The sequence below is a fragment of the Xiphophorus couchianus genome, chromosome 24 (genome assembly GCF_001444195.1).
Source record: "Xiphophorus couchianus chromosome 24, X_couchianus-1.0, whole genome shotgun sequence".
Taxonomy (NCBI): domain Eukaryota; kingdom Metazoa; phylum Chordata; class Actinopteri; order Cyprinodontiformes; family Poeciliidae; genus Xiphophorus; species Xiphophorus couchianus.
In genome coordinates, this window is record NC_040251.1 from 18,206,120 (window position 1) to 18,231,629 (window position 25,510).

The following is a 25,510-nucleotide window of genomic DNA, read 5'->3' on the forward strand; positions in this document are numbered from 1 at the left end:
ACCGATCCGGACTGGATGAGGAACAGTCAAATATTTTGGCTTTTCTTACTTTGACACCAGAACCGTTTATGTAGTTTAGTCAGACAGCTTTTTGAAAAAAAGACTCGTACTTTTAGATAAATATGGACTATTTGAAATGTTGTCACAGTTTTAAAGGACCACCATTTTATTTATTCTTTAGAATTTAAAATAAACATCAAATTTAGCTAAAAATGTGGATGGTAAATAAACCTGCGTTTGGTTAAAAACAAAAAAGAATAAAAGAATACATTTTACATAGAATAAAGTTAAGAGCCTTTGTGGAAGGTCCAAAGAGCCACTTAAATCAGAAAAGAGTTTAAAAGTTAGATCTACTTAACATTAGAGTTAATATTGATTTAAAATGATAAGATTTGTTAGTTTTTTTAAAAGTTGAGTGGACAGACTATAATCACTCTTTAGGTTGTGAAGTTTGCAGACTCCTTGCTTGTTACCAAATCTTTTTAAATTAGATTCTGATACAAATGTCTCAGTAAACGGTACCAGTTGGGTCGGCCCCCTGCTGTTCCTTTTTATTCTTTTGTATCGGCTCACCAGGTCCATCTTTCTGTTAACTGTTTTGAGATTTTGTTTTTGTTTTTTTTATACGGGGATTGAAGATATTTAACTCTATTTTTGTCTTTACAGAAAATCAAAAGCAGCTGAACCAAAGGGGAAATTTCTAGAGTTTTTAAATAAAACGAATATTTTAACCCTCACTCTTGCATCTGTGTTCACAAATATATTATGCATTACTTTGTTCCCCTTTCATATAAAATCTGACCAGAACAATTAAATATTGTGTTCATAATGTGATGCAAAGTTTTAAGGGGTGTGAATGTTATGGGAGGTGATTCTAAGCAGCTGGAAACGCAGCGAGAGCCTCATGTTTACACAAACTGAACCTGGGAGGAGAACGACCCGGAGAATCTCCAAAGACCCTCCCTCCAGCAACAAGCGCTGTCCTGCCTCCTCTTCCTCCTCCTTCATCTCCCAGCCAGTCTCCTGAGAGCCGGACGCAGAGTTTAGTCTCTCATCCTCTAATTAACAGAGACTCTTGTGCCATTTTTGCAACCTCTCCCCCTCTGCTTCCAATGGGCCAGAGAGACTGATCCAGCTGTTTGCGCTGCACACATGGATTGTTGCACCTTTGCTGCGGTTCTGGGATGTTTACGCATCGTCCTGCTCTGGGCTCTGCAACTAGGAGCGCTGGCGCAACACGGTAGGTGCAGCAGAAGGAACCGATGCATGCATGCAGCCTCACAGATCCGATCCAGAACCTGATAGCACCGAGAATTAGGAGCAGAACAGGCTTGCTGTTGAGCTGCTGTCAAAAGGTTAAAAATCTGGGCCTGCAGGGCATCTGAGAGCAGATCAAAGCTGATTATAGGAGACTTTAGAGGGCCTTGGGTCATAAAATGAGACACTAAGGGGCAACAACACCAAACATGTGGAGAGCACAGCAGGATGAGCTGGAGTAACAATAACTGTCCATGAAGCTCAGACAAGCAGGACTGCAGCCGGATGTTTGGGACTCATCAGCTCACTAGCAGCTTGTCTGATAAAAATGTAAATGCTTTACTGACTGTCCAGTAGATTATCAGTTACTCCAGTTCCAGCTGCTGTGGTTCTCTTCCTCACTGCATTCAATCACGCCAACCAAATCCTGTGAGCAACCTGTTCCCCTCCTCGCCTGTGGGGGCGCTGCACCAAGAACCACGCAAGGAAACGACATTAAAACCTCTGAGCGCAACTTCCTTCATCAAATGTAAACAAAAATGGAGTGGCATCAGATTTTAGTGGTTGTTTCTGGTAAAAGACTACAAGCCATTTCTCCTGCTAGCGCTAGACTAGCGCGCTTGTTTTGGTTGTTTTTACCCAGAATGCCATGCGCTGTAGTCCACTTTCTGTTTTTGTTGTGGTCTCAGGGCCGCTTGGCGTTCACATCTCCATTTGAACCGTTCCAGAGTTCACTTCAACTGAACAGAGAGAGTTTTAGGACCAGAGTTCATTTTTTAACTCCAGTCTGCCACCAACATGGTGGTGGAGTGATACTTTGGAGCTCACCAACAACAGATATTTGATTTTTTTAATCTTCATTAAGTATTTTACCTTGAACTGTATTGAGTTTCCTGCACAACACAGACTAGGACTGAGTGATGTAGAATAAAATTGCACATTAAAAAAAATGATTTCACCTTTTTCGCAGCTACATTGACGCTGCAAATGTAACGTCTATATGATTTCTTCAAACAATCTGATTTGTGCCACTTGCAGTCAGAATGCTCGTCACATTTTATCTGACTTTTCATGCGTCATAAATCTGCACCAGAATAAGCCAGACGCTGTAAATCAGGACATAAACAATGGCTGAACCTAGCAATGCCCACACTTTCATTTTTCCTCATCTTTCTTTGTCTTTTTCTGATTTTGTGATCATACTATCAGCTCCAGCTGCTCAACAACTTTAAAAGTTCGTCGTATGAACAATGTAGTTCTTCAAAATCAGAAGTGAGAATCAAGAACTGTTGTGTGAATGTAGCCAAAGAGAAATGTTTTGGGTGAATAGATTTCCACTTTCTTGTTCAAATATGTTTTCTTTGAAAAGGATCTGGAAGGTTTATTTGAAAACAGTCGCTTCATTCATGCAATCTGTTCAGCTTTAGTTCAAATCCCTGGAGATTTATGGTCCCATTTACTGTGACAAACTGAAAGAAGGTGGTTTAGATTGTGTTATGATTCAACACAAACCACAGTAGAAACAGAATGGTGCAGGTATAAAGCAGGTAAATAATCTTACTCCAAATATTCACATTTTATTCTTGCATTTTGTGTAAAATCAACTTTTTGAGCTTTCCATCATGTTATCTTACTCCCTCATTAAATCATACTTGCAGTGTTGCTTTGATTCTTTCAGAATATTTAAAATAAAATAAGCTCGTTTAGGTATCAGCTGATCTCCAGATGGTCCAAAAAAGTTGACTGTTTTTTCCTCTCAGCCCTAATCCTGTTTCTCTCCGCCTATTCATCAGTTCTATAAACGTTCTAATCCAGGGGTTTAGCCAGCCGCTGCAGTCTAGTCGACCATCATCCTCCCTGAAGACGAGGCTGTTTGGATGACCTCTGACCTCGCGCCTCTTCAGAGGAGCTCCCAGACGGGTCGTGCGCTCAAACAGGCGACAATGTAAACAAAAGCATTTGCTTTCAAGAAGCTGTCAACAGGAGGATCGGCTGTAACTGTTCGAGACGTCCTGAATGTTTGTTCAGAGGAAGCAAAGTCTGTTTCAGCTCCAGAGCAAAGATCGCTGCTTTGACAACAAATCCACAACATTAGCAGGTTCGTCTTCACCTTAACGCCGTGTTAGTCATCCCCCGTTGGACTGAGCGTCCGTTCCTGAGGCAATCCAGGAGAGGAATGTTATTCCTGGGAACTGAGATCACCTGAGGAGGTGAAAAGGTCCTTCCTGTTACTAAAACCAGCAAACCTGTCTCCGTTTTCCTTTAACTACTGAGTTTTACGAGGTGAAATGTGTAGTTGTTAATTTGTTGTGCAAACCCTTATTTAAAAGGAACATGACACATTTTATATTCGCAAAAATGTGCTTGGAGTACGTCTTTAGTGAAGGTTGGCGTTTAAAACCAGATCATGTGGATTTTGTGCTGTTTTATTATTGCAAGTTTTTACTCTTCAGAGATTTCATAGATCAAATGGAAAAGTTTAAGAAAACAACTAAGTTTATTGTTTAAAAATATATCAAAAAGCATCTATCACTGCAAAATCTTAGAACTAGTCAAAAGTGAAATAATCTGCCAAGGGAACTAGTGCTTTTTCATCAATAAAAAGGCATTATTGACTTTAAACACGCTCCTGCATCTTCCTGAGAAGCTATTGGTACCAAGATATTTTCACTAGAAACTTTTTGAAGTGATGTGCTTCCCAAGAAAAGACTACATCAAGCAAACACTCAATATGATGTTTATTAAGCAGCCTAGTGCATCTTCAAATTGTGGAATGATTCCTTAAAAGTTTGGGAACGCATCACTCCTCTCCTAATTGGATAATTTTCCCTCTCATGCCTGTTTTAAACGCACCAGCTGTTTGTAATTTGAAACCATCTCAATTCTGCATGTGGACCAAATGAAGTCCAGATTGGACCGTCTCTTCTGGGTGCCTGAAATCGTAATGAACCATTTTCTGAGTGTACAACACAACAGAAATACTACAAGTCCTGTTTAATCTGCTTTAACCGACTCCGGTCCGTTTGCCTAGAAAGTCCGGTTCCTTTGGGGAAGTGTGAAGGCGTAATCCAACTCTGGTCCGCCTACAAATCTCGGTCTTGGTTCGGTTGAAGTGAAGTTTGGTGCGGTTTCAATGCATGTGAACATCAAGCGGAGCGGAGATTGCTCCAAAACCAGGAAGTGGACTACAGCGCAGAGCATTCTGGGTAAATACAACCAAAACAAACATCTGGTCTGATTGTGGTCTTTTGCAAAAAATAAAAGAAATCCTTCAACTGCTAAAATATGACGTTACTCCATTTGTGTTTAAATTTTGAGAAGAAGGGAGTTGTGCTGAGTCTCTTCGAGGTTTTTATGTTGTTTCCTTCAGTGGTTCCTGTTGCAGCGCCTCCACAGGTGAGGAGGGGAACAGGTTGCTAAAACATACAACTTTATTCTCGTATAATTTTGACTTAATTCTTGTATAATTACAAGTTGTACAACTTTTTTCTCATAATATGGCTATTCCCCTATAATTACAACAATTTGTTTATTCTTGTATTATTTTGACTTTGTCATAAGACTATTTTATATATATTATATGTTTGTTTTCGTTATGTCGATTTTGTAGTACAACTTTTTTCTCGTAATGACTCGTAAAATCCCAGCCTGACCCTAATACTCTGTCCCAGTGTTTAAGTGAATGTGAATAAGAAACATGAAGTACTTAATGTAATAAAATGAATTTATTTATTTTTTATTGAAGGCATTTAGCTAAAATCCACTGATTTAAAAGCCAAAAATGTTTTCTAAACCGGTATTTTATTATGTAAAACTTGGGATTCCTCTGATATTTGGAGGTAAATATGAAACATATCTGCAATACTTTGAAGAAATGCATCCGGTCACATTGAGTTTCTTCACATGCTGGCTTTTCCCAACGTTCTCAGCAGGATTTAATTTAACTGACATTTAGAGACCAGATGTTCAATCGTGTAAGAAAACAAGCCAGATGAAGTCACAGACGAGAGAGAATAAAAGTCTCAATAAAACCAAAGAGTTGCAAATCCATGTGCCGATTCCCACGGGCTGGTTTTGTTTTGTCTACCACCTAAAGGTCCGTTCTGCAGAAAACAGCTGTAGATAAAGACCTGACCTAATTATGGTCTCAGACTGGAGTCTGCAAGGCTCAAGTTAGGGATTTTAGGTGGAATGACACTGACTCAAAGTAGAAAAGCAAACCCAGTCATGAGAAAGTTTACAGCATTTCGTCATCCTTCTTCACAGCTCCGGAGTGTTACCCTGGAGGACATCGGATCTTACGCAGCCCCTACCGCAGCACCGACTTCGACTCCACAGAGATCCAGAACACGGCCATCCAGGACCTGATCTGTGACCACTCACTGTTGGCCGGCTGGTACCGATTCCGGATCAACAACAAGCCGGCAGAGATGCCAACCAGCTGCATTGAGGTTGGAGAATAGCAGGCAATGCTGAAGACTCCAGCAGTGGGCCTTAAGATGTGTAAACTCATAAGTGTCATTTGTTTCTATTTCTAAACTGTAAACAGACTGAAATTAGATTGTGTTGATCTGATCATACCAACAGGGGTTTATCACAGCTAACTAAAACGTTAGCTGTGATAAACCTAAAGAACTAATCATAAACATTACTTCTGGAAATCCTAAAACACTATATGCCAACATCATATATAGTGGAAGCTAATGCTAAAGCGCTACACCAACATGCTATATAGTATTACCTAACACTAAAGCGTCACACAAAGACAATATTTAGCAGAAGATAATGCTAAAGTGCAACACCCCAACCGATCTAACATGTTGACTGGAATACACCTTTCATAAGAAAGGCTTCTCCTTCCTGTCTGAGGACCAAGCCTGGATCGAAGTGCTGAAGATGGTGCATATCGAAACACTAACCTGCTATGTTAGTAACAGACAGGGAGGCAGCCTCTCTCCTCAGACTGACCTCTAAATGTCTCGGTGGTTTCCTCGCAGGATAACCAGCCTGTTTCCACCCTGACGCAAAATATGGAGGCAGAAATCTACCAACATGCATAAGGAAGAAAATCAACAACTCATTAGTTTTAAAAGTTTACCAAGCTCTAAACTGACATAGTAGGAATATTCAGTGAAATAAATGCCTTGTAATGTATCAATATTATTCAAAATAAACCATTTGAGAGTCATTTGTGCTCAATTAACCCATTGTGGGATAAAAGATCGTTTCACCTCAGTCTGATGTAACACTGAAGGACTTTTGCACAAGTCTTGGTAAAAGTCCAACTTCAGTGTAGAAGGGGAGGCTGGTTCCATCACCTGAACTTTCTCATGGTGCTTATTAAAATCAGCAGACTGGTTTAATAAGCACCTTCAGCCCAGCTGCAGGGAATAACAAACTCCTCCTGTGGATAATGACTGGTTCTCGATTCTCCACCTGCAGATGAACCGCTGTGGTACCCAGGCTCCAATCTGGCTGTCGCTGAAGGACAAGTCTCTGCCGCGACCCGGCCAAGTCCGCCAGCTCTCCGCCTGCGCCACATGGCAGTTCTTCCACGGCAGCGCCAAAGACTGCTGCCTTTTCCGCATCCCCATCACGGTGAGGAACTGCGGCGACTTCCTGGTCTACCACCTGCAGCCGACGCAGGGCTGCATGGGATACTGCGCTAAAGGTGAACACCAGGAGGTTTCTGTTTTCTTAAAGATGACCTGTCATGCTTCCTTGAAATTATTCTTAGATAATGACATTTTAATCTGGTCAGTTCTGCCTATTGTGAGCTTCTTTCAGAAAGAGCTGCTTTAGGGCCTTTGTAACTTTAAATCCAAATAAGCTGCTGCTGGTCGCGCTCTCAAAACTCAGTGTTTACACTCACACGTGAAAATGGCTGCAATTATACAATCCTTCATCTTTGAAAAGCTTTAGTAGAGCCTCCTGCACAAACAGTAAAAGTGCAGCAAATGGTTTCTGAATAGTAAGTCAACAACAAAATACTTGTATTTTCCAGCAGCCATTGTACAGCGGTAAAACCAGCTGGAACTAAGCTTGGGTTGCTAGGTAACGGGCTGGCCTAGGCTGGGGTTGCTAGGCAACATTGCAGTGGAATGCGACTTAAGATTTTTTTGAGTTGTTTTTAAAAAACATTAGCTTATTGCCAAAAATCCCAATGTGTGTGTTTTTTCCTAAGAGCTTGACTATGGTGATGACAATATATCTGGTTAAACTCTTGTTTCAGTTGCTCCAGAATCGGGATCCAGAGTCTGTTTGCCAGGAGAAGTGGAAGTTAACGGACAATGCAAAGGTAGGACTTACGGGAAACTAAAGCCATTCATATTTATTCAAAATATCTTAAAATGTGTACATCTGTCCCCAGTTTTGGTTCCGTCTTTGCCTTCCCGGCCGGTGATCACCCCAGAGCCCATCGGACACAGCGTCCACCTCCGGTGCTCCTTCATCCCGCCGCCCTGGAGCCAGACGCTGGGCTTCCAGGTGGTTTGGGCCCGACACATTGGCCACAAGATGAAGGCCGAGATCAGGCAGGAGTCAACGCTGAAGCCCTTCTCCCTGGTGGAGATGGACGGCGTCCACTTCAGGCTGGGAGAGACGGTAATTCCCACCAGATTGTACTGGGATTACTGGAGGTAGAGGAGCACATGTGGAAGGCCTCAGCATCAGATATGGATCACACAGACTTACTTTAATATTTTTTGACCAGCCTCAGAAAAAAAGCAGGCAGGGAATGTCTCTCAGATTGAGTTAGGAGAGAGCAAGTGTAAGGAGGGGAAGTTAAATCAAAAGCAGGTTGGGAAAGCCTTGATCCACATGGGTTTCATTCACAGTGGATTCCAGGGAAGCTCTTTGAAACACACAGACGGTGCAGAACACCTCTGGAATGGACAAACTTTAGCATACATCCAATCAAACCAGATATGGAATAAAAATGGCTGAAAGAGCAGGAAATGAAGACACCTGAAATGTTTACAGCTTCCAGTGAGTGAATCCAGAAACACGGATACCAGGAACAAGCAGACAGAGGAGAGGGATTTTATGGCCTCATGGTTTGTTTTTTTTATGGTAGAACATTTTAATCTGCATTTTTGCTTCTGATGTTATTTAATAAGACTTTAGAAAAAAAACTGCTGAGATCAGCAGAACCATGTCGTCATTAGAGAACTGAATACATAAGAGAGAAGAAAATCAAAATAAAGAAATATAAAACAAAACACAGCAAAAAGGAGTAGAAGAAAGGAGAAGAAAGAGAAAAGAAAAGAAAGAAACAAGAACAAAAGAGCAAAAAGAGCAAAAGAAAACAGTAAAGGAAGAGCAAAAAGAGAAAAAAGGAAAAAAGAGCAAAATAAGGAAAGAGTGAAAGAGAGCAGAAGAAAGGAAGTGGAAAAAAAGACATTAAAAAAGTAAGGCAAAACTGAAAAGGAAAAAATAAAATGGAATAAACAAGAGGATTTGGAAAGAAAAGTGCAGAAATTATAGTATGTAAGAAAAAAGAAAACAAATTTACACAAGCATGAAAAAAGGATATGAAAAGTTAATGAAGTAAAAAAATGACAAGGAGAAAGAGAATCAGAAAGGAAATTTAAATGCAAAATGGAGGGAATTAAAAATCTGTAAACAAAAAAGCAGATTTAGATTTTTTCTTTTTAAAGATTCCTTTCATCTGTTGGGCTGACTGACTTTTCCTTTTCTACCAACTTTATTTGAAGCCTTTCAAACAAACAGCGGAGGTCAGATCTGTAGGACTGAACCATTAGCCATGTTTTAAGTCTTTAAAGACGCTGACTTGTTTCTTGTAAAACTCAATCTGAGCAGAAAGGATGAAGGAGGTCGTTACACATACATCTTCCAGCTGGAGCAGCCTCAAAGCAGCTTTGACTAGACCTAATGCTCAGTTTCCTGTTTCCAACATTCACTGTCACTGATTTCCAAACATCCAGTTTTCATTTCCTGGAGGAATTTTTCAACACCAAGTTTTCACCGTTTGTCTTATTTCTCCTACAAATCTTTTTTTGCTTTCTTTGCAGTTCTCATGTAGTGTGTCAATTTTCAAAGTTAGTGCCAACAACACCAGATCCTCTGCAAAGGAAAGTGAAAGTTTCTACGCAGGATTAAAGGTAAAACTCAAATTTTCCCATGTTCTTAATGATTAAACCAACTGTTCTCCAGCAGCTAAACTCTTTACTTTTCCTCAGTTTTCTCCAGACTCTCTTCACATAGCAGAGAACAACATGGAGCATGAAGTGAGCGTCCACAGCACAGTCCCCATTCCCTGCTTCAGCTCTAACCTTGGCCGCCAGTGTGGAGTCCCTCTGGCTCTGAGTGTCCACAATCCAGGTCAGGTCTGCTGGAAAACTGTTTTCACATCAACTAACACGAAGCTGAGGAAAGCAAAGGATGCAAAATCCAAATTCTGGCAGTGAATAAAAGTCCCAGCAGTAGGAGTAACCAAATGTAGCCCTACAGTCAACCTTAATGTGGTTTTAATTGGATGATCTTTGTTTTAAATAACAACAAAGCAGAGATCACAATGACAATGACAGTAAATAATGAATGTGAACATATAATACTCCTTGGTACTCGTTTTTGTTATTCTCAACGATCCTGTAAATCATCACATCAAAGTCTGCTGAGAAGCTGTGATTACAGTTCAGTGGACATCCGTCTGCTAATGCTAACTCAACTCGGTGTTGACATCCACAGAGAGCCTGAGGCATGAGGTCCCCAATGTGGTGTTGTCGGCCTGCCAGGTGGAAATCCAGCCAGAAACCTGCAGGGACGGCACCTGTGGCAGCGCAACATTTGTCCTCACCGCTGTGACGGATTTCACACGCGACGGAAATCGACTGAGCCTGGTCTCCGTTTTGCCTGGACCTGGTGCTCCGAGACTCTGGAGGAGCTATACCCCAACATCTCTGGAGGTGAACTCATGTTTCCAGTGACGATGTGAGGAGGGTCTTGCAATTAAAATCCTACTGAGGTTCAGAGGTTGCTTGTTCGTTTAGTGTGTCCTCACCAGGTACATGTTAGCCTAACTGTCACCTCCAAATTTCCATTGGCTCTAATAAATTGCAGGCATGGTTGTTGAGTTTGTGGCCTCCAACACTGTAAGGAGTGTGACAGGCTTGAAGGAGATAGTGACAGTGTGGCGATTTTATAAAATTTTAAGGACATTGATGCGTGTTCAAGGAAAGTTCTCCAATAGCGCAACCCCATCTTCATGTTGGTGTCAGTTTTTCAAATCGCCATTCATTAATGTTTTCAAAAGAATAAAGTGGAGGTTTTCATGTTATAGGAAGGGTCAGCAAACATTTCATGAAACTTTATTTTAGTCCAAAACAATCATCGAAGCATTTACAATAAGTTTACTGAAATCAAACCTTGAGGTTTAGACGTGTGTCTGCCTTCATCTGCTCTTCCTCCAGGTCATGGTCCAAGACATTCCCACCTCTATGTGTTACTCTTTGACTGATCCACATGTCATCACACTCGATCGCAGGTAATTAAAACCTCAAAAGAGGCCCTAGAAACAGATCAATCCTATTAAATGTATGTCCCTGTCTTAAATCTGCTACCTCCAGGCGTTATGAGAACCACCAGACTGGTACCTTTCTTCTGTACCGAAGTCTTGCCAGGAGGTTTCAGGTCCATTCTCGCCAGTGGGACTGCGGCAGCAGACACTACTCGGTTGCCTGCAATTGTGGTGTTGCTGTGCAAGAGGGGAATGACATAGCAATCGTTGACATGTGCAATGGCCAGCTTCAAGAAACCCGACCTCAGCTTATTGTAAAGAACATTGGTGAGGAGGGGAGTCGGGTTAGGATCCTGGAATCCCATCAGGGAAAGAAGGTCACCGTAGGTATCTGGACATTTTACCACTGTGTTTTTGCTTCTTTTGTGCTTGAATGATGGATATTTTCTTTAGTTGAATCCATATTAACTTAGTGTTGGCTATGACTCTTCTGTCATAGTTGATGTTTCCCTCCGGGGCCTTCGTCAGGGCAGATGTAAGCGACTGGGGGATGAGCTTGTCTGTCCGAGCTCCAAGCATCGACTTCAGCAACACTCAAGGATTGTGTGGGACCTTCGACCACAACAGAAACAATGACTTCCATGGTTCCAATGGAGGCTTTTATGGTCCTGATGACTTGGACCGCTTCATTGAGGACTGGAGGTCAGCAATTTAAGCTTACGATCTTTTTTCTTGACTGATGTCTCTAAAGTTATTTGATATAATGGTTTTACTTCTTTCATGTTAGGATAGCTCCTGGTGAGAGTTTATTTGACAATACACCGCCTCCGATCGTGCAAAAGGCCAGGCGTCCTTTCTGTCAATGCCACAAAGAGTATACTCCATCTCAACAATATAGCAGAGGGATGGTTCAGAGCCCTTTATCTCACTCTGACTGCTCTGCATACGATAATGTGGATTACACATCTGTTTTTCCTTCCATGGATACAACAGTGGAATACATCAGGAGTCCCAAAAGAGACGAAAGCATCCTGGAAGTGTCTGCTTTGAGTAGTCATCCTCTGGAGGGAAGGCACTTATGGATTAATGGACAGAGAAATCAACATGGGGATGATTTTGAACTGGATGGTGAGTTGCGAGAAGATCTTCTGCTTTCACCAGACAGGCCAAAGAGACAAGCTTCCTTTGATTTTCAGCCCATCTTCGCTGCTCAGAGCCTGAGCCAAACAGATTTGGAAAATTTTGCCTACTTTTTTCCTGAAGATCACCTGGCAGAAGCTAGACCAAAGGTTCAACCCCAGTGGCCCACACCAACTGGACTGACCTCAGCCAAAGCCCTGGAGGTTTGCCAGATGGCCTTGGTCAACTCCACCGTTGGTGTCATGTGTGGAGGTCTGCTGGGACGCCATCTTGTTGAAGCAGTGGATCTCTGTATGATGGACCTGCAGCTAAAGGATGACCTGGGTTGGGATGAAGCTCTACTGCCGTTTCTGGAAAACGAATGTGAGAAGCAGCTGCTGGACAACCGCACCCAGCGAGCCATGGAGGTTCATACTCCACCAGGTACTTCAGGGGAAGTGGTGATGGCATTGCGCTGCCCGAACTTGTGCAACGGAAATGGAGAGTGTACCGAGTGGGGATGCCAATGTTATCCAAGTTACAGCAACCATGACTGCAGTCTTGCCATCAGTAAGTCTCTGTTGTCTTTGCAAGTTTTCTAGTGTGTGTGAATTATGTCAATGATGAAAACCCCAGAAAAGTGCTGATTTTAGGAAATATTTCGCGTCTTCCAACAGGTCAGCCTATTGAGATAACCGATTTGGAAAACAGTGGACTATGTGACATCCGAACCTTTGACTGTCGCAGTGTTCGAGTGTTTGGCCTCGGCTTCATCGACTCTGCTGACCTGAGCTGCCTCACCACAAGACTAAAGGTGAGCCAAAGCAGTGTTGCATGTCGAACCAACAGCCGTCAACACAGGATCATTGTTGCTCATTTTTCTGAGCTTCCTCTACAGTTCATGAACAACGGTTGGGTTCCAGAGGAGCAGCAGAGGACAAAGGCAACTTTTCTCAGCTCCAAGGCTTTAGACTGTGCTGTTCCATCACTGAGCAGTGCAGCTATCAGTACAGAGGACTTCATGATGGACGACAAGCCATATGCACGATGGGACATTAAGGCATTACATTTACCTGCAGCTCTTTTTGTTTTCCATCCTTCAAAAAATATACTTATATTGGCTTTTTTTGGATTCCAGGTGACCAATGATGGATTCCAGTACAGCCAGGCAAAGATGCTGACGATTTATGACAGTGTTTGCCAGGTCTGTGAGGCATCGCACTCTGGACTCTGTAAGTTAAAGGTAACTTCTTTACCAAATGTTTTTCACCTACAGTTCATACCGGGTAGGAGTTGATGACCGAAGGTGCATCAGGGCTGTAATATTGGTGGGTCAGTTTCAACCAGCCATCCAAGTCAAGACCTTTCAGTTGATCACTACTCGTGATGGACGGGTCATGGAAGATCACAGGATGAAAGGGGCTGATCATTTTGAAGTCTATTTGAAACAATAATATTTTTGTGATCAGTTCAGGGTGTGGAGCTAGTTAAGCTGACCTTAGAACTAAAGAAAATTGGTAAATCCGGGCTAACCCATTATTTAATAAGGGGTGTGAGTATTTTCTCCATAAACAGCCCTGTTAGAGTGGAGTGCTATGTGCACTGACTGGAGTTTTCTGGATGATCACTGATCTTTAAAAAGTAAATTCCAATTTCAGTTGATACCGATATATCAGGTGGTTTTGGATTCAAATCCCAACCTGGGATCTTTGGGTCTCCCTGTTACTGGGAACACCGTTTTACTGGATTGCAATGAGTTAAAACACAAACAGCCGCAGACATGCATCAAAAAGAGTTGCAGCTGTTTGAGAGGCTGGGATTAATTAAATAGCTCATGAAGCGTAAATAGAGTCAATTTCCTACAACTAATGTGGAATCCCATTAAAACTGTTAAATCTGTTTCCTCGTGTTTTATGGTTCTAGGAGAAGACGTGTAACATAGACGGGATGTGTTTTGCAGCCGGAAGCGTCAACCCCAGCAGCCCCTGCCTCGTGTGTCATCCTGACACCTCCAAATTCACCTGGTCTGTAAACCAAGGTATAAACATTTCCTTGCAGCTGATGCAAGGTGAGGAAGTAGGAAAAACTGCATTGAAGTGAGTGAATTAGCAGGATTCCTTTAGGCTGCTACCACACCAGGAGTCCAGCTGGGATCCTGTTTGTCTCCTTTAGCAGATCAAAGGAGTCTCCCCAGCATGTTCTGACCCGTCGTTTAACCACTCCTGGGTGAGGAGTGGGGGTAAATCACATGTTTTATCCACAGAGCAGCACTGAGGGACTATCATCCTGAAGTAGTGAGGCTACCCTGCAGGAAATGTCCAACTGAATCAAGAGTAAAGCCAGTAAGATCAGAACCAGATCAAAATGGAAAGCAACAGGAATAAAGTACTTCAACATGACTAATTAAAGTCCCAGCAGATTTTAGAGACTTGCACACAAATCAAATACAACAATTGGCCTTTTCACAGAGCTTAGCATGAGATCAACACCAAACTACAGTCTTTCAGAGTGACTGATGACTTGGTTGGGTTCAGTTTCTTGGTTCTGTTGGTACCAAATGTCAATGTTTGACATATTCTGTAAAGGACGATCAAGTCTTTCTAAAGATTTTTATGCATATTGACTGTCTTGTCTAGTTTTTCCAACTAACAATAAAAACATTTAACGCAGCTGTTAAAAGAAGCCGGTTTGTCGGATTTCCATTGAAGCCTTAAAGTCACGAGAAATCACTTTCAATTGTAACGAAACAATGATCAGTTGGGGAGATAAACCAAAGATGGGTACAGAATTTAAAAAAATAGGACATTCCTAGAACATTTTGCACATGTAGTTGGAATAATTTTTTGCAAGTCTGAACTTGCATGTTTACAATGATTCATCCAGGAAGGGCCTGGTTGTAAAGAGCCTCTCTGAACACAGGAAGCTTCTGTCATCAAATCTTTCTAGTTGGAGAACAGTAAATGAGAAGGTGGGGATAACCAGAGGTGTTGCTTTGATATACAACTGGATAACGGTCAGGTCTCTGTCTGTTTTCCAGTAAACAAGCCTCCATCTTTCCACCGGCCTCAGAGCAGCCTGCGGACATTTGCCGGAGAGAATTTCGTCTTCCAGTTTGCGGCGTCTGACCCAGAGGGCTCGGCGATCCTGTTTCAGCTGGAGGACGGACCGGAGGGGGCTGCGCTGTCTCCTGCTGGCCTCCTCATCTGGAGGGTCCCTTTGGTTCTCCTGAAGGAAGAAGTTCATCAGTCCTTCAGTTTCACGCTCTCTGATGAGTGCAACGCCCAGAGCACCTTCACGGCGCAGGTAAAGTTGAAGGTAACAGCTGTATTCATACAATCAATTCTTTGTCAACTCATTTTGTGTCACCCAGGTTGATGTGGTGCCATGCGGTTGCCTGAACGGAGGGACCTGCGTGACGGACGTCAGTTTTCCGGCTGGCAGTGGGAAGTACCTTTGTGTTTGTCCTGAGGGTAAACAGGGCGAACTCTGTGGCGAAGACATGGATCAGTGTTTGTCGTCTCCATGTTCAGCCGGTAGGTGCATCCGCACCGCCAGCAGCTACAGATGTGAATGTCCTGCTGGACTGAGAGGTAAGAACGGACACCAGACACGATCCAGGGACGTCTCTGCAGTCGCTTCATCACGTTGCCTTTCACAGGTTTAACATGCCTGGAGGACATCAATGAGTGTGAGAGGAATCCATGCTTTCCTGGAGTCCAGTGCATCAACAGCATCGGCTCCTTTAGCTGTGGTCCATGCCCCAAAGGCATGCTGGGAAATGGAACGACTTGTACAGGTAAGAGGACTCCTCCAACAGGGTGATATGTACCAGACAAGTTGATGGTTTGGATCTGGGACAGTCAATTTTTTCTTGTCAGGAACTACAAAGGCCCAACATGAGTTGAACATTTTCCCTGGATCCTTGTCTTTTGGTAGGAACTTTTTGTCTTTCTGCAACAAAAGCCCAAACAATGACAAATCTCCACCATCCCAAATAGCTGCAAAGCTAATCACAATAGCCTTTGGTTTATGTTAATGGTACAAATACACAACAAATGCCGTTTCAAGGTATTACACAAGACAAATATATAATCAATCCAATTTATCCTATTCCAATTTAGGAGCAGAGGAAACTGCTACCTGCCATGGTTTTATGTTTCCTCTGAATCAAAGTTTTAAATAGAATCTGTGCAGAATGATAAACACCGAGCTTATCCAATAAAGCTGTTCAGAGGTTGTGGAACCACATGAAACTATCACAGTTCACAGTTTCTTTACTAAATTAATTGTATTTGATCATGAAGACTGTGATGTTGGTTTATGCTTGCTTCTCTTTTCCTGAATTTATTTCCATTGAGGGAAAAACTTGGAGTCTGGTCTTCTGAGAGGAAACTTCAGGTACATAAATGGAGCGCAGCAGAGTCTCTGATGAGCCCTCAGCAGGGATACAGTGCTTGTAGTGAATGGAAAGCAGATGTCTGATTGTAGCTGATGCAGATGCTTTGCTCACTTGCTTCCAGCTAAGCTTAGTCTCTCTGTCGTCACATGTACAGTGTTCTCATTTATTTTTTTCTGCTTTTGCATTTTAAATCTCCCAAAAATACTCTATTGACATCAGAACCAAAAACCCCAAAAAAACATTTAAGAAAAATGACAATCCAAACAGACATGGATTTATGTTAAAAAGTAACAACAACAACAACAAATCTCTTAGACAGAACTTGTCTGACAGCATGAAGTAGGCTAAAAGATCTCAGAAAGCAACACATCATGACAAGACCTAAAGAAATGTAAAATCAGATGAGAAAATCAGATTGATATCCATTAGTCTGGAAATAGTTTCTGAGGTAGAGGGACTCCACAGAACCACTGTGGTTCACACATACAGAAAACCTCCCAGAGTCCAACCTACCAAAAATACTGCAAAAGCTCATCAACGACTCATCCAGGAGGTCATAGAGCAACAGCTAAAGCTTTGCAGGCCTCAGCCAAGGTCAGAGTTCATGATTAAATAATAAGCAAGAGAGACCAGGGCTCCATGGTAGAGTTCGAAGGCCAGAACCAGTGCTGACCCAAAACACAAAGGCCTGAAGAGATGAAAGTAGAACTTTTAAAAAGGTTTGGGTAACGTGCAGCAGGTGTTACCAAACAAACCCGATCATTAGGTTTAGGAAGCAATTACTTTTTCACAAATGAACAGGTTGGTTGGGATAGTATGAATATTGCTGCTTCTGCAGAGATGCAACCGAAACAATCCTTTAGGAAAAAGACTGGCCAAACCACAAATGGTCAATTTTGACTTGGACACTTTGGTTTGACTTTCTTGCTTCCTTTTTTAGTGCCAAAGATTTGCAACTTTAGGCATCAGATGAGCTTGAATATTGTCCAATTTTATGCATGTTTTGACTTTGAAAATCAGAACTGCCCAAAAAAAGCACAGTAAGACTGCAACCAAGCAAACTTCTTGTAAAAATGGGGTAATAAAACAGTTAGCTCTTCCAGTATGCTAACCAATTAGTTTAACATGAAAAACATTCTGACACATGCTGAAAATGCACTGAGTTAGTGACCAGAACATTTAGCAGCGTTAAGTCAGGACACATCAGATTTATGAGTTTGACTTGATGCCTCGTCTAAAACCTGTCGTCATAAATCAAATTCACTCGCGGCTCTAAATGTGTTGATAAGCCGCAAGGAATGATCAATGTTGAGACTTTTAAACAAACTTCTTTCTTTCTAAAGATCTGGCCTGTTAAAAACTTTCTTGTGTCTCAAATCATCTTATTGCTCCATTTCTGCAAACTGTCTACAGCAAGCATTACATAAAAAGGTCCTTGGAAGTTATCAAGGTGAATTTCTTCTTTTTCCCCTCAAGCAGCAGTCTTTAGGCCGGATGCCATCATCCCAACACCTTTTCCTCTTACAACTGTTTACAAGATACCAGATGTTCTGCTGCGAGTCCCAACAAAGACGGACTCTCTCCACAGAGCCTCCACCTCTTTGAAGCCAGAGGTGGGCAAAGAGACGCCAAGAACTGGGGCCAAAGCAGAGTCCACCTATTTGAGGAATATCCCAGGAATTACCCCCAACTTAAAGGTCAGGACTGCGGAAATCAACAAGAGTGTGGCAGCAAATGCTTCCCAAAACATAGGTGGCCAACCAAGAAGACCTCAAACAGGTCCTTCGGTTTCATCCAAAACCATCAGCAACACTTTTGAGGACAACTTAGAGAGTACAGCCAAGCAAGAGATGCTGGACCAGTCAACAGTCAGGAATGAAGTCGGGAATACTTCCACTAAAACATCAGAATCAGGTAAATGGAAGAATAAAAACTTTACATATCAGGAAGATGTTTAATGTTTCATTGTTTACACGATGGAGGAATAATACACTGCTCAAAAAAATAAAGGGAACACTTAAACAGGTGTTTCACACTTAAAGTGTTCCCTTTATTTTTTTGAGCAGTATATATTCTTGAAACCCATAAGGCAAGAAAATGGTCTAGTAAGAGGTACCTAATGAAGTGGCTAATGATTGTATGTCATCAAGCATTAAATTACGCACCATATAATTCAGATGTTGTCCAGAGAAAATGTTTATCTCTAAATTTTGCTGAAGGACCTGAGCAGGTGATAATGCAGTCTTTCTCCTGACCACAGGTCCGGTTCGGTCTCCAGCTGTCCTCGTCTCAGCAACATGTGCCAGCAGGCCGTGCTTCCCTGGGGTCCAATGCATCAACCGCAGGCCTCCACACGTTGGCTACGTCTGCGGTCGCTGCCCCCCTGGACTTCACGGCAATGGTCGCATCTGCATGAAGACCCCCAAGGAAGGTACGCGATGCATTTCCCTCAAGTTCCCAAACTAATCTATACATTTTGGGAATTTTTAATAATAAATTTACATTTTACCCCTTTGACAGTTCTGTGCATGTTTGAAATTATTTAGTAATCTGAATCCATTCAGAGGTTATTTGCTGCTTTTGAGGTCTTTTGTATTGTCTGATTTTCCCAATGTTCTCTGTTTTCTTTCATTTAAAAAATGTCATTTATTGCAGCACATAAATCACTGTGAGTGGTTAGAGACTGCCTTAATGTACTAACCACCCGGCCACAAAGTTTCAACAGCAGATTGCTTAATGCTGTTGCTCTTCAGGGAGACCAGGGAACTCTGAGCAGACAGTTTGATTCCAGCTTTAATCCCTTTACTGTGGATCTTGTTTTATCTGGAATGTCTCAAAGCAATTTTGGGTGTTTCTGCAGATGCCTCAAACCTCTAACAAGGCATAAATCGCTTGAATGGCTTTGTTTTTATTGAATTTGTGGCAGCACTGATTAAATACAAGCTCTGTTTTGGAAACATTCTCAGTTTTATGGCAGAATGGATAAAAGGCCTGATCCCTCAACTGTTTGATGAAAATCTTTGACAATTATGAACACAGCAAGTCTGATTATATTTCTGGTACTTGAACTTCAAAAGCACAAGCAGAGAAGAAATTCAAAGAGAATATTTGCAGAAAGGCACTGATTTGACCTGTCTTTCCTCAGCATCCAATGTCCTCCCTGAGCAGCAGATGTTTGGTAAATCCAGCCGATATTTGCATGTAAGCAAAGCCAAACCTTCCCAACTTCACATCCACCTGCCAAGCTTCCCATCCAGGCAATCTATCAGGCGTCCACTTTTATCAGTGGCCACACAAGACAATCCACCACGTCAGCATTTATCATCACAGAGAGGCGGTGGAACAGGGAGAAGGGAAGCTGTGTCCTCTTCCTCCAGGGACACTCCAAGGACATCGTCCAATGCTTTATTCAATCCCCACTCCACTCACGAGATTGCCATCTCCAGATCTGTCACCAGGACATTCACCAGGTCAAGAACTGGAACCTTTAGAGAGTCGGGTCCCAAGGTGAGTTGAATTGTTTTCTAAAAGATTAGCTGATGTGAGTCTGAGTATTAAACTCCACAACATCGTCCTTAGATAACCCAGAAGTCTGAGCGAGCCACAGCCCTTAAAGTGACGCCACCACAGGGAGTTCAGCCACAGCTCAAGTCCTGGACGCCTCCAAAGCCTGCGCTGCCTCTCACCGCCGCCCTCACAGCTCTGTCCTACACTCTGTCCGAATCAGAGTTCTCCGCAGATGGAGACGAATTTGATCCGCTACCCGAGAGTCCACAAGCACCCCCAGCACCAACTCCTACACCTCTTGTCCAGGCAGTCTTCATCTTCACACCACATAAACCTACGTCCAATCATCTCAAAATAAGGAGCGACATAACAGCCAACAGTCATGTGACAGCCTGCTCCAGTAAGCCTTGCTTTCCTGGGGTCCAGTGCGAGCCGGCGGTGGGCGGGGGCTTCCGCTGTGGGACGTGTCCTGCAGGATACATTGGAGATGGACACGCATGTCGGGGTAAGGCTAAACCCAAGAGAGCAAATGTTGTGGTGTGTGACCAAGTGTGGGAATGAGCACAAAAAAATCACTGTTGCCAATAAATATAGCGACTTTCTTGTTATTTTTACTGAGATGGTTTTACACCTGAACTCAGAGCATCAGCACAGTTTTACCATTGTAACCAACAGGAATATTCAACTGCAGTAACCACTGTTCAACCCAAAGATGGCAGCATTGAGACAATTTTAGACTAAAATATTGCAAAATTTTTAAAAATGAGACTAAAATATCCCAATTTGCTCAAAAACATGAATATGGCACTCCTTATTTACTAGCAATATCTTATATGCAGATTTAAAGTTTGACACGCCACTGATGCAAATGCTTGACTTTGACCAAACTGAAGAACTTATGTATCCATCAGTCCTTTACTATGATTGGAAAAAAGTCCAAGTTTGGTCTAACCTTTAACCCAAGAGACTGACTCCATCTCAAAAAATCCAAGAGTTACACATCAGGATGTTGTCAAACTTTGACTATACCCTTGATAAAATGCACAACTTCGTCCTAAATGCTTTAATTAGTTCTGTTCTCAGAATCTATCTGGGTATCCAATAATGCAATTCATTTAATTTGTATAAATAATTGCAACTACATCTGATGTTCGAAGTCTGACCAAATCCCCGATTTCCAAATCCAACATGGCCGACTTGTGCATGAAGCGCTGCAGAATGAGTATCTGTGATGAACTCAGTTAGCACGTCTCACAGTAACTTTGCTAGCATCTTGTGTTGAACCACAAATCCTTCTACTTCTACTCATGATTACCTTCTCAGTGGCGCCCCCTTTTGGTTTTTAAGCTGTTTGCAGGCACACATGTGGCAGAAGCATGGAGTGTGCCGCACCCAACACATGCCGCTGCAAACCAGGCTATACAGGCTCAAACTGCCAGACAGGTAGATGAAAACTGTGGAAGAACCATTTTATTTTTGTTCAGATCTAAGTTTTGTTTTAACTGTTGGATTTTTTTAAATGTTTTTCATCAGCGATTTGTGACCCGGAGTGTGTGAACGGCGGGGTTTGCATTGCTCCAGGTGTGTGTGAGTGTCCCGGAGGTTTCCATGGAGAGATTTGTGAAGCAGGTGAACATGAAGTTGCTTTAACAGTCAGATACCTGGACATTTATTAGAAACGTAAGAGCTTCCTGTCTGCACAGCTCTGTGCAGGTTTCCATGTGAAAATGGAGGCAGCTGTGTGGGACTGCAGACTTGTTCCTGTCCGTATGGGTTCGTTGGTCCCCGATGTGAAACCAGTGAGTCCAGAATATTCATAAAGTTTCTACAAAGAGTTTCATTTGTGGTTTGGTAACTATTAAGATTTAAGGCCATCCAGTTTGTTGGTCTGGGTTTAGATCAAGTTAAAGATCTTCTCTACTTCAAAATGTTCAGCTTTTGTTTTATTTCATTTGCAATAAATGTCTCCTCTGAATTGTTTAAATGGGAGAATCACAGTTTTACCATTTAGTTTTTCTTATAAAACTATGATGTAAGTTCATACAAAAACAAAACTGGGTTAAAAATAAACCATTTTCACCATTTTAAAACAGAGAAAATGGTTTAAAGTTCACAGTTTGGCATTTCATTAGCAGTTAGCACAGCTACCAAAACAAAAACTCTGAAAATGAGCATGTAGATCCTTACCTCAACTTTCAAAAGACGGCTGACATTTTCTAATCCAGTATTCAGGTTCCTGGACAATCTGGATAAATGTGGAAGAAAGAAAGTAAGAATATGGAAAATATTAGTATTTATAGAAATAATTATTGTCTAATCCTTGATTAAGAGAAAAATAAACTCTGTTATGCCATCTGCTTTTCTCTCATCACATCCTCGCCTTCGTAGCAAATCAGCCATTTTATATGAGACGTTGCAGCTCGGCTGAATGAGTCATGTGAAACTTAAAGAGCTTATTGAGTGTTTATATGTCAAAACAGAAACGCATAAAGTCCATTTTGCACCTCAAACTGGACTCTGTTTCCCATTCTGGTATGGCCCTGCCATCTTTATTTCTGTACCAACTGGCTCCACTTAAGGATGACCAGAGGCGCCCTCTGGTGGATGGAGGCCAAACTACAACACTAAAAGAAAGTCTAAGCAGACATTATTAGAACTAATTTTGATCTAATAAGCCATTATTTGCTTCCCCTAATCCAAAACTCAGACCTGAATCTGGTCTGATGATGTTCTTAACGTTTACCGCAGTGGTCTGCAGCCGTCACTGCCACAACGGAGGCCAGTGTGTGTCCCCAGACGAGTGTAGGTGTCCTCCAGAGTGGACCGGACCGTCCTGTGAGACAGGTGAGTCCCTGATGTCTTAGGGCGGGAACCAGCCAGCAGGTAACCTGTCTGTTTTCTCTAGCTCTATGTTCGCCCGTCTGTCTGAACGGAGGAGCGTGTTCTCGGCCCAACGCCTGCGAGTGTCCCCGCGGTTTCTACGGAGCGCAGTGTCAGAACGGTAAATATAAACCTCCGGAAAACGCAACTTCATACCAAACAGGATTATGAAAAAAAATTATTAAAAATTAAAAGAGTTCTGACTTTAATCCCAAAACTCTGACTTTTTTTTCTAATTATGTATCGACCTGTCAAAATCCAAATAAATAACCAAATATTCTTAGGTATGCCAGTTATGTTGTTAGAATGTAAGAATAATAAAGTCAGAAATATTAGATTAACATCAGATTTCTGAGATTAAAGTCAGATTAAAGTAAAAAATCCAAGATTTACATCAAATTTCTCAGGTTACAGTCTGAATTCTGAAAAAAATGTAAAAAAGTCAGAAGTTTAACATTAAAGTAATTACTGGAAAAAAAAAGTCTGCATTCTCAGAAAAAAGTCAGAAAAATGTCAACATTTTGAAAAAGTTTTTAAAATGTAGAATTCTGAGATTAAAGTCAGCATTCTTTTTTTCAGTGGCCCTAATCCTGTTCTGCACCCCAGCTGGATGTTTTATAGTTTAATCTTAATCTATAATAATCTCTCTCTCTCAGCCGTCTGCAGTCCGCCCTGTAAAAATGGCGGCGTGTGCAGGAGGAACAACCTCTGCTCCTGCCTGCAGGGATTCTCCGGGGAACGCTGCGAGAAAAGTCCGTCTTTGCTCTCAAATTTCTCTTTAAATTATCTGGAAAACATGATTTCCACATTCGGTTACCTGTCTGCTGTCCGCCAGGTGTGTGTGACCCTGTGTGCATGAACGGCGGCAGGTGCGTCGGCCCAGACGTGTGCGACTGTCCGTCCGGCTGGCGAGGGAAGAGATGCGACAAACGTAAGAAAACGCAGCAGGAAACTCTGGAAATCTGACTGAAATCAGATTAAATTACCCGTTACTCCCCTTCTTCAGCATCAGAAGGTGATGATGTCATGGCTTTGTGAGCTTCTGATAGGATAGTTAAGAGTTTGAGTTGAATTGATGAAAATGCTGTGTTCTAGTGGGTGTCCAAACTGTGGTGTGGGGGCCATTTGTGGCCACTGGAATTAATTTATTCAGCCTCCTGATTGAAATTTAAGAATAAAGCTAGTTCTGCTGCTCCAATGAAAGCGTTTGATGCTGAACTGATGATGAGTTTTCCTGCCAGCCAGCTGCCTGCAGACGTGTCTGAACGGAGGGGAGTGTGTCGGTCCCAACGCCTGCCACTGTCCGCCAGGCTGGCAGGGATTTCTCTGTCAGATCCGTGAGTACGAGCTGCTGCTGCTGCTGCATGTGGGGAACGTTGGCGTTTCTCCGGTTCTGACCGAGACTTGACCTATTTTCACCCTCAGCTCGCTGTGAGACACCATGTTTGTTCGGCAGCCACTGCGTTCGGCCAAACGTCTGCGCCTGCAGGGCCGGGTTCGCCGGGGCTCGGTGTTCACAGAGGGTAAGGAGCACAGCATGCTGGGTAACGCTTTAAAAAAGAAACTAAAATTTAAATTAATAAAGTGAAAAAAATAATACAGCCTAATAATTAATTTGATCAAAATTAGATATGAAAATAGTCAGTTTTATTGAGCTGTTTGTATTTCTTGAATGATTTTCAGCATGTTCTAATATTTTAGATATTTCAGATTATTTTTGTATTCATATATTTTACTTTGAAGCGTATTTTTGTGTTTCAGCTCCCCGTCACTCGCGGCTGAAGATCAGTGGATTATTGATCCAAACTCTCTGACTACTGTAGAAACCAGCCATGTTCAGGTTCCTCGCCTATAATCTGACTTTCTCTATCAGTATTTATTTATTTGGATGTTTTATATTGTCACATATCCTCGATGTATATATCTTAATCACTTTGTAATCTGCTGCTTTCCATCAAATCTTTGTTTACTGGATGTTTTGTAGGAGAATAAAAAAGTGTTTTATAGGGATTTCTGATTGGATCGGTCTATTTCCTGGAATTTGAACTATTTGAACTTTCAAATCGGTTAAAATATCCAATGATATGCTTAAAAAATACTCCATATTTCAAGGGGAAAATTCTTCTGACTAACTTATTCTAGATTATTTGAACTAAAGCAAAAGCGGACTGTGGATTAGGGTAACTTTTCAAGATAAAACTCATGCATTCTCTTTAAAATGAAAGTGTTAATTTGTGGATCTGATCCAAAACATGATTGTGTTCCTGATGAATGAAGCTCAGCATAAGCTGAGATACTTTTCACAATAAAAGTCTTTGTTTTTTCATGGTTTAATTATTACACTGTGTGGCTTCAAATGGGTTTGAATTGCCTTGTTGGTGAAAATATGCTATATTAATAAAATTACCTTTAAAGTCTAAAACTGATGCATTGTGGGTCTGAAGTTAGGAATATGTGGAGATGCTAAAAGTTGAAGATATATTATGAAAACAGTGTTTCAGTAAAATCAGAAGGATTTATTCATCTGAAACAAGGCTTAGAAACAAAACAGAAATGTAACATTTTTATATTTGCATTTTTTAGGATCACAATAGAAAAACCACAAAAAATCTAAATGATTTTCTTATTTTTTGCAAAAATGTTTTTAAGGAGGTTTAATTTTTAAAAAAGAGTTAACTCATGGACTCTTTCCAGTTTTCTGAGATACATGGTCCAGAAAAATATTTTAGTTATGTAGGAAAATAAAGTCATAATCCTACAAGAATAAAGTAATGAGATTAAAGTTGTGCAACAAGAAGTCAAACAAGGATAAAGTCGTAATAAAACAAGAAAAAAAGGGTTGAAACAACATGAGAATGAAATCATAATGT

The 25,510-nt window shown here is 41.7% G+C and overlaps 1 protein-coding gene across 3 annotated transcripts; it reads left to right on the forward strand.

Moving 5' to 3' along the window:
- Window positions 1–939: 939 nt before the first annotated feature.
- On the forward strand, window positions 940–24,980 carry LOC114140275 (von Willebrand factor D and EGF domain-containing protein). 3 transcript variants are annotated; one of them, XM_028010037.1, is made up of 34 exons: window positions 940–1,240; window positions 5,524–5,708; window positions 6,700–6,928; window positions 7,490–7,555; window positions 7,628–7,860; window positions 9,291–9,380; window positions 9,459–9,600; window positions 9,967–10,184; window positions 10,689–10,762; window positions 10,845–11,118; window positions 11,235–11,437; window positions 11,523–12,424; window positions 12,532–12,668; window positions 12,753–12,914; window positions 12,993–13,097; window positions 13,778–13,892; window positions 14,892–15,157; window positions 15,225–15,444; window positions 15,513–15,650; window positions 15,733–15,786; window positions 17,730–18,167; window positions 18,514–18,684; window positions 19,399–19,760; window positions 19,833–20,265; window positions 21,108–21,203; window positions 21,294–21,389; window positions 21,464–21,559; window positions 22,509–22,604; window positions 22,666–22,761; window positions 23,297–23,392; window positions 23,476–23,571; window positions 23,882–23,977; window positions 24,066–24,163; window positions 24,402–24,980. In XM_028010037.1, the coding sequence occupies exons 1-34, from the start codon at window positions 1,153–1,155 to the stop codon at window positions 24,420–24,422; spliced, it is 6,192 nt and encodes a 2,063-aa protein (XP_027865838.1). In that variant the 5' UTR covers window positions 940–1,152; the 3' UTR covers window positions 24,423–24,980. The 3 variants fall into 3 exon arrangements, with proteins under 3 accessions (XP_027865838.1, XP_027865839.1, XP_027865840.1); XM_028010038.1 differs by having other exon boundaries at window positions 17,733–18,167; XM_028010039.1 differs by lacking the exon at window positions 15,733–15,786 and having other exon boundaries at window positions 17,733–18,167.
- Window positions 24,981–25,510: the final 530 nt, after the last annotated feature.

Excerpts from the sequence above, each read along its gene's own strand:
- LOC114140275 (XM_028010037.1), top strand. The coding sequence starts at position 1,153 with ATGGATTGTTGCACCTTTGCTGCGGTTCTGGGATGTTTACGCATCGTC. Across the intron at positions 10,185-10,688 it reads ATACCCCAACATCTCTGGAG|GTCATGGTCCAAGACATTCC; the intron begins GTGAACTCATGT and ends CTCTTCCTCCAG. Across the intron at positions 18,168-18,513 it reads CACTAAAACATCAGAATCAG|GTCCGGTTCGGTCTCCAGCT; the intron begins GTAAATGGAAGA and ends TCCTGACCACAG.